Raw genomic sequence first — 8877 nt, forward strand, 5'->3', positions numbered from 1 at the left:
AGAGGCAGAGTAATTAAGAGATGTTCCTCCAGGTATTGTCATCAATAATAACGTGTGAAGCTGAAGTATAAAAACTTAGACTTTCATTACTGACTGAAAAGCCTGGAGAATTGGGAGAGAAGTAATGAAAAGGCTCTTTCTTTGTGTCGCAGAGCCTGGCGTTCTCTACTGAAGCTTACTGGAGTTCAAGGTTGCTGTGAGGTATATACTGCGTACACAGCAGCAACCTCTAGTGGTCTGAGAGAGCTAATGAATATGATGTTTAGCTATTTATCCTTGCATGTCTCTCAGCCTCATGCTGAGAGAGCAAATGCTGGAAAATCCCTGTGGGAAATGTCTAAATTTCACGCTGAGAAAATACCTTTTCAGTTACTAATCCTGCAGGGGCAAACCTGAGCACATTCCATTGTGAAGTGCATTGTCACACTAATCAGCGTACAGCTTCACAGGCTGCGTGTTGGGTTCGGACTGTATGTGTGCGTGACTCACTTTGTGTGGCAGCACGGGCTTGAGGCTGCGGCTGAAGTAGCTGAAGGTGTCTCCGTTCTTGTGGACCTGCACGCGTTCTCCATCATACTTGATCTCAGAGTACATCCCGTTGGGGCATTTCTTCATGGCGTGCTCCACGGATTTACACGCCTCTGCCTGAAATCACAGAGGAGAACACGATACGCCAGGCTGTCAGCAAGGAGCCAAATTCTCACACATAATTAGTTTTCATTTAAAGTTTCTCCTGAGGCAGAAGTGAGCCCATCTTTTAGACTTTGCTGTCAAAGGCAAGTCAACTTTCACACCCTCTTCGAGCTTGTATAATTTGCATTTTATTTTTGTACTTTTGGCCATTAATGCCATCAGTAGTGAGAACAGTGCACTCAACGAGTTAACTGCTGTGATATGGGAACATTAACTGTAACAGAACTGAAACATGAGCAGTCAGGCGATCAGACGGCTTGGAAACAAACCCTCAGGTTAGCCAAACCGTGAGTCTTAGACATTCAACAGAGCTTCCTACCGACTTCCTTGTTCATGACCTATCAGGTGGTTTAAATACTGATAATGAGAACGCTTGCGTTTCTTGACCCTCAGGTTGTTTCGATACCAGTATCACAAAAGCCTCTGCTGCATCCCAACCTCCTGGATCAGGTATCGACGAGTGCGTGAGACTATGCACCCATCTGATACCTACCAGTTTATTACCCCTGAAACGGGACACTTTGACCTCCCAGCAGGGAAAGTTTTGCAATACTCAAAAAAAAAAACATGTTAACTGCTAACGTGATAAATAGTCCAATGGTTTTAGAACAAAGTTTCTCAATGCACAACTGCAAGGAATTTCAAGGAATCTACTATGTTTAATATCATCAGAAGACTGAGCGAATTTGGTGAAACCTCTGCACCTTAAGGGGCAAGGCTGAAAACCAACACTGAACCCGCAACGCGAAGCCGAGCAACAGTCTGCTGCGTCCCAACAGCTTACAGAGAAGAAAAGACGACATGCTGTCATATGAACACACTGAGACGAGGGCAGGCCTCAGTTTCAGAATGACAACACAGCTTATCAGTTTAAATTAGATATCCTGCCTCTGTATTGTATTCAGCTGCTGCCTGTCTGTCTCTAACCGAACGGACATGTGGAGGTGCACTTGCTTTGTTTATACTAAATTTAAGGCCATTTTATTTTACTACAAAGCAATAACTGACAGTTTGAACTGAATGATAGAAAGTTGTTTTATCTAAATCATTTTTTCTAGCATACAACAGTATGAAAATTGCTTGAGGTCTTTGAGCTAACGTTTATAAAGAGAGCTCAAACGTGCCTTTGGTTTGAGGACAAAGACATCCTATTAAATTAAATCAACACTTCAGGAGGTCACAGCTTATTTCTAACCTCTATTCTTTTGAAAACAAACGTTATTAAAGTTACCATTACTGTCTTTTATTGAAAATCCATTTCTAATTTAGTCCGTTTATTTTCACAGATAACCCACTTGCCTTGCTCTGAATCAAAAATTGATTTATTTCGTATTCACCTATTGCTGGATACAGGAAGTAAAATGAATCTGCCATTAAATGAGGCCATTATCTGTTCACTTGACTCTTTCTGTACGTGCACGTGTGTCTGAAATATTTCATGGGGTCAGAAAGATCAGACTGCATCACATCTGGAGGAGAAGCATTTACATTTGTAGACCAAAAATGACAGAAAATATTTTCAGCTGTGTGGTTTTTCATTAGCTAGGAAGTTTCGGGCAACGAAAACCTCCGTTTCCCTATTTATGCAAAATTCCCTCACCAACATGGGCTGAACGGGGGTCATGAGTGAGGCCTCCACAGTGAGGAGCTTCCTGGGTCCCGAACCATTAGATGCCTCCTGGTGATTCCTCAGCACCCGATCAATCACGTCGCCCAGATTACGTGAGGCCTTGAAGGCATCGTAAGCATTTGGATCCACAGCATCCAAGCTGCATGAAACAGGCAATAACGTGAGAGGAGTTCAGCGTTAGTATGAAACGCTAACCTTTCTTCAAAGTGTTGACAGAACACAGCGAACATTAAAGCAGGAGACAGAGACACTTACACGTGTTTTGCTCCAGCGTTCATCTTCAAGTCATGTTTAATCAGTCGAATGACGCATTTCAGGTCGTTACCGGTGCATCTGTCACGAAAAGAGAAAGCAGATTAAAACTGAGGTAAAATGAGGAACCAAATGCTGTACTGTAGCATCTTCATCTTATGAAACCAAAATGTAAGCTGTTAAGACCGGAAAGGTTTGAAAACACAAGTAGATCATATAAAATAATTCTATTTAGTTGAAATTTCAGAAACAGTAAATAATTCTGGAAAAAGTGTTTTTCAGCCATTTTGAAGAGAACCGTGTAGGACAGACAGGAATACAACTTGAATTCATGTGGCTTCCTTTGCCCTGTCAATATTATGTGACACAAGAAGACCTTTTCTTCACTAAAGCCTGTGCAAGCTCAAATTCATGACAAATAAACACAGTCCCACTCTGGCATCTGCTGCTGCAGAGGGCAGAATATCAAATGAAGATGTCTAGTGTGTGTGTGTGTGTGTGTGTGTGTGTGTGTGTGTGTGTGCGCGCGCTTGTGTGGGTGTTAGCGACGCCTGAGGCAGAAGACAACCTAAAAAGAGGGAAAAACTGCAAATAACAACAAATCCCAACATTAAAAAAAGCAGTGTAAGCAAAAAAGTGGGAACATACAACTGCAAGATTTACAAATACTGTGAAGAGAAATCACAAAATCTGTCCCCCTGGCTCTTACATGTTTTTTGTAGTAAAATGTTTGTTTAAAAAAAAAAACAAAACAAAACAAAAAAAAACAACAACTAGATTTGGGAAGGTATAATAAACAAGACCGGGCATGTGTGTTCTTAGTTTTGCTAGTATGACGAGTATCATTGGATGCTTCACACCTAATGAATAAAGCTGACACTACTGTCTCCTGTTACTGTGACTGAAAAGACCAAAACCTGCAACGTCTTCATCCGTCTCAACACGTTGTGACTTCTCTGTCCTGTATGCTGTCCACAGGCCCTTCGTCAGACTGATCACATAACCTTTTAAAAATGGGTCATGAAAGAAGTTTCTCTTCTTTAAACCAGAATTACTTGCAGTCATAACTGAACTGCGCACCAGTCGAGTCGCAGTTTGCATCCATGTCTGTCCAGAATAATAGCCGCAGGGACAGACAGACAGAGCGCTTCGTCACATGGTGCAACGACAATCACCTGAAGCTCAGTGTCAGCTTGTGGTGGACTACAAGACTTCAGATATGGATGCTGCTGATAAGAAGCTACGGACTGTAAAACATGAGGCTTCGCACACATGTTCAACAGAGGAGATCTCTACGGTCAGCACAGGCTGAAGGTGGACACCCTGGATTAGTGTCACCCGTTCGGTATCTGACCACATGTGAAATGCAGGCACAATCTGCCCTTCTGTTCCTGAGTCAGTGTACACAGTGTGTACTGGAGTGTTCATGGACATGTGCAATGCAAACATATGAAACAAAATTTTAATAAAATGTATGTTCATGCTGTTTGCTGGACAAAGAATTCTGCTTCACATGTCTGTAATGTCATGTCTGTAATGCTTTCTGATTTTACTGCATCACACTGTCTGTACTGTTTTACTACGTTGCCCAGCTCATATGGAAATAATGGTGTACCGTCTTACTTTTTGGCAATATCCTCCAACTCGGTCTGCTGCTCGTCCTCTTTGGTCAGCTGGGCGAGGCGAGTCAGGGAGGCGTCCACCTCCTGGATGGTCAGGAGGCTCTTGGCAGCCGCAGGGAATGATTTACTCTCCTCGAAGAACATCCTCACCGTCTCGGACACATCGCCCTTTGAAAATACAGAAAAGAAATAAAAGCAGACACAGACTGTACTTTACAAGTCTCATTCACACAATTAGTTCCACATACGTAACAGACCTTTGTACATTTGGTAAGAGTTCATGTGTCAGAACACGGGGATCACAGACCTGGTCCAGATCCCGCACCATGGCCTCCTGGTCACATCTGAATATGCGGCTGAAGAGTTTTACGATCTGCTTGTCATTGAGGTTGTAGACACTTTTTATGACTCCCGGCAGGAGCAGCTTCACGGTCAGGTACAGATCTCCATGGAACTTATCTAGGAGGAAAGAAAAGACGATTTCAGACAAACACTCAGCAGTAGGAATCCTTGGCCTGTCAAACACAAAGCGAACAAAAAACCTGACAGGCACACCGACCTCCACCTGAGCCCTTCTTCAGGAACTTTTCTATAATCTGTGTCTTGACATTGTAGCTGCTGTTTTCTGCCACCATGGCACAGAGCTTGCGAAACTCTCTGAAGAGGCAGTCCTTGTGCTGGGGGTCACACAGCTGGCTGGACAGGGTGCTGCCTTGGCTGACTTTGGCAGGGGAGGAGGACGGTCCTGAGCTGGAGCTGCCGGCCTTTGCAGCTGAAAGGATGGCGCAGTGGAAACAAGTCAAGGCCACATGATGTTGAGTTTAACAGTTCAAGAGATATCGATTAGTCCCAGAGTTTACTGACCACCTTAAAGGCGATAATTCAGTTTCTGCTTTTGAAGTATGGCTAAATATTTTCTAAAATACCAACAGTTTGGAAGTGTTGTTTCCAAAATACACACATCCATATTCACCCGACGCAGGGGACTCCTTGTCCTAGTTGTGCCTCTCAGGCTGCATATGAAGCAGAATTTTCCCTGCCTATTCAAATTTAAAGCTGTTTTTCATTATTTATACTTATGTTTCTTACTTTTCCAAATATGAGTTGGTTACTGATTCCTTACATCATCACTGGGACTGTGTGAAACAGTCAGTACAGCTTTCAGGTGTTTATTCCTGCAGTTCAAACTGAATATTTGTCAAGCTTGTTCACTTGTTCTGCTGAACCTTAGTTAGTCATCTGTAACTGAGCTTTTATGTAAACAATGAGATGATATTTAAAGAGAGAGCAACAAAGTCTGTATTTCCTGCAAGGATGAAATGTTTTGAATGTTGACAAAAAGCTGGTGGTGCCACTCTACGAATCGAGCAAATCAAGACCATAGATGCTAATGCTATCTGGAGAAAAAACTGGCACGTTAGGGGTTCATTCTTCAGTGTGAAAATAATAGTGTTCCTTTTGGCCACCCCAGAGTGAGAAAACCATCCACTGTTGTATTCATTTATTCAGTTACTTCTGTTGTAATATTTCATCTTTGTGTAATGGCTTTAGGCCAGATAATAAAACATGTAACCTGAGATGTCATATCTTACCAGTGAAGCCTGAGAACTTGCGTGGAGCGTTGGCAGATGGGTCAGCAGGAGGAGCCATTAGCTGGCCGGTATTGTTCAGCTTCGCCTGCACCTTCTTCTTTGGACTTGCATTGACTTTTGCCATCAGGTCTACAAGATAACAAAGAGCGTCAGAACAAACAAGGAACCGCTGGACATTGGATAACGTACTTACTGAATGAAAGTTTTCAAAATACGAGTGAAACAATGGCTTAAACCGGAAAGAAAGAATACATACACACATGCACGTAGTCATTTTGTTCTGTTGTTGGAATACAAAATATGTTCAGTGCATTCGTTTGTCTGCTGTACTGGTTGTATGATGAGCTGACACAAAGTGCAATAATGTGAAACACATTACCTATCGTTTATTATTATTATTCCTTTGGAAGAGTGAATCAATTGACTGCTGGTCTTTAATGGGTTCTGTGGGCATATAAATTAGTTTTGACACTTCACTGCAGCTTCTGGTCCATTTATGTGCCCCCAGTGTGAGGGTTTGAAAGGGAAGATTATGGATGTACAACAGGGACAGAAGCAGCAGTTCTATCAGATGTAAAGTGCTACACATGACTAAGAAACAGGGCTTCTGAAAAGCATAAACACTTTCATGTTCAGTGTGTGCCTGTTGTACCTGAGATGTGTTTATTAATGAGCTCCTTGTCTTCATCCTGTAGCTCCTCCCAACCCTCCAGATCCGTGATGTCCTCGATCTTCTTCGTGGTGGCTCTTGCCCTTTCCAGCTTCTCAAATATGCACTTCACATGGTACCACTCTTTCATCTCCCCTGCAGACTCACTGAAAGGGTTTGGAACAATCTTCCCGATGCGTACAATGCCCTTTTGGATTTTGTCCTTGCATTTCTTACATCCTGCAGTACCGCGTTTGGCGTACTCCACAAGGAATCTCTGTTCTGCCATATCTGGCTGATTGGAGAAGTGCTGATGTAGGAAAAGCTGGAGAGAATCGCTTTGGAGGAGTTTGTGGGATATGTAATGGGATGTGGGAGCCTTATGGGATACCGAGAAGAAATGATGGATTTGCTGGGAAAAATCTAACACATTAACAGCAGAAAAGGCTCTACACACTTTCAAGAGTTGCTTCCACCTGCCAGATGTTGTGGTAGGTTGTAGGCCTACACACAAAGTCTTGTGGGCTAAAACAATAAGCTGCCTCTGCATCCAGCTGTGATGGTAGGAAAGTTAAAACCTAAAAGAAGCAAAGGGACATATTGATTAAAGCCATAATCAGTTTTCATTCTATATAAAACTTATTTTGACATACCAAACACGACTGGAACCACCGATTTCAGTAAAGGTTTAAACCCGACTCATTTCTGCCTTATTTTCCTAACTGGTGCCTTCATGGTGATTAACTGAGAGCTACAAATCAGCAGTCATTTCATTGTAAAACTGTGTGGGGTTTAGCAGCAGCACTGCTTCCCAATACACATATTAAAGTACCAAAGTACACCCCAACAACTACACCCCAAGTTTACTGATTGTCCAAAGGCCAAGTCATCATGACCCCCTGGCTCTAGGAGATCATTTTCACTTATCGTGTTTTAAATACAATTTTTCCCTTTACTAATTGTTGTGTTATCAACCCACATGTCAGACTCGATGTGTTCTTCCTATAACTAAAAAGGAGCAGGTTACCCATTTAAACACAAATGATGACACAATGAAAGAACATGATAACTACAACACAACATTATTAGAAAGTACAGACATAATGCGGTATACTTTTGCAAAAAGTCTTATGAGCTTTTTTATTTTGGTTTTTAAATGTTTGCATTTCAGTATAGCAAAAGAGATGGTGTAACTTAAGTAAACTGCCTTTACTTACAACACTAAATCAACCGAAAATGATCTAATGATCTAATCTAATAATAAAAACTTCTGTTTAACAGATCAGAAATCAAACAAATTGGTCAAGTGCCTCTTTCACATTTTAACAGCAAACTAAACGTTACAGACGTAATTTAAATGTACATCTATAGCGTTCTACTAAAATTCAAACAATAACGTAACGCGAACAAGATACCTGTTAGTATACTGACACGAAGGCAATTGTTAGGCTAACTGGAGGTCGGATGATTAGCTTTAGCCATACTCATTCTTTACCAAATACACACACTGAGACTGTTAACCTCGCCAGCTGGCAAACTGCACACCAACTTCCAAAAAAGACTGACGTGTTGCTTATATCTCTGTAGACATTCAGCTACCGTACCTCGTAGAAGCTTGGTAAAATACGGTAACATAGTTTGCATTGCTAATGTTCCTTATTGTTGTTAGCCAACAGTTCACCAGTGTCAATTATACTTCAATGATATTATACAACCATTCATTTCCGGGTTGGTTTTACAAAATAAAATATATCGTACGACGAAATTTGTATCTTTTAAATTTGAAGAATATTTAATTAAGTCAGTAACTCCTTATAACTCCTTATGCACTAGGCCCATATTGCTGCCAAAATGTCGCAGGTAATGTGAGGTTCTTTATTCATTTTATAAATGATTTTTTTTTTTGCTTTATTTCGAAGGATATGTGGCGTATTTCCGGTTATTCTCGTTAATTCTGATTAACTTCACGGAACTAGCAAAAGCCTCAAAGCTAAAGCTAAAAGGGGGTACAGCCTCCAGCCTACAGCATGGCACCAGCGGTTTCAAAACGCTCGATGGCGCCCATAGAGAAGCGTTAGACCTTTAAACAATAAGCAATCGCTACTGCCATCTGCTGAACGGGAGCACTTAACATCGCCATCAAGGGGGGATAACTTATTTTGGGTAGTTTTTAAATTTTACGCTGTATGACTTTTGAGCTAGAGACGCGTAAGACGTTCTTGTTTACGAATTATCAATCTAATGCACTGCTGAGAAGCTGAATCAGTCATATAGCTACAGTTTATCAACTTAAAGGGAATTTAATTAAACTAACCTTCAGATAGATGTCAGCAGAAAAAAATCTACTGTTACTTAAAACGCCATGTCTTTATTCGATTATTTATTAAATAAATAAATAGCAGGCTAGAATTCATATTTAACATGTTGGCCTAATTTTGC

At 41.4% G+C, this 8877-nt stretch overlaps 1 protein-coding gene across 3 annotated transcripts in view; it reads right to left on the reverse strand.

Annotated features, from left to right (window-relative positions):
• The window catches only part of lig3 (ligase III, DNA, ATP-dependent), a 15073-nt gene extending 6875 nt beyond the window's left edge, over nt 1-8198 (reverse strand). For 2 of the 3 annotated variants that reach the window (XM_046411765.1, XM_046411763.1), the window contains exons 1-9: nt 8043-8198; nt 6442-7016; nt 5790-5918; nt 4757-4969; nt 4505-4656; nt 4199-4365; nt 2579-2656; nt 2294-2462; nt 490-645 (exon numbers count right to left, since the gene is read on the reverse strand). In XM_046411765.1, the coding sequence (XP_046267721.1) occupies nt 490-645; nt 2294-2462; nt 2579-2656; nt 4199-4365; nt 4505-4656; nt 4757-4969; nt 5790-5918; nt 6442-6988 (1611 nt within the window). In that variant the 5' untranslated portion in view covers nt 6989-7016; nt 8043-8198. Of the gene's footprint in view, nt 1-489; nt 646-2293; nt 2463-2578; nt 2657-4198; nt 4366-4504; nt 4657-4756; nt 4970-5789; nt 5919-6441; nt 7017-7853; nt 8019-8042 lie in introns of those variants that run through there. The other variant, XM_046411764.1, reaches the window with a different exon arrangement.
• Nucleotides 8199-8877: the final 679 nt, after the last annotated feature.

The sequence above is a fragment of the Scatophagus argus genome, chromosome 14 (genome assembly GCF_020382885.2).
Source record: "Scatophagus argus isolate fScaArg1 chromosome 14, fScaArg1.pri, whole genome shotgun sequence".
NCBI classification, from domain to species: domain Eukaryota; kingdom Metazoa; phylum Chordata; class Actinopteri; family Scatophagidae; genus Scatophagus; species Scatophagus argus.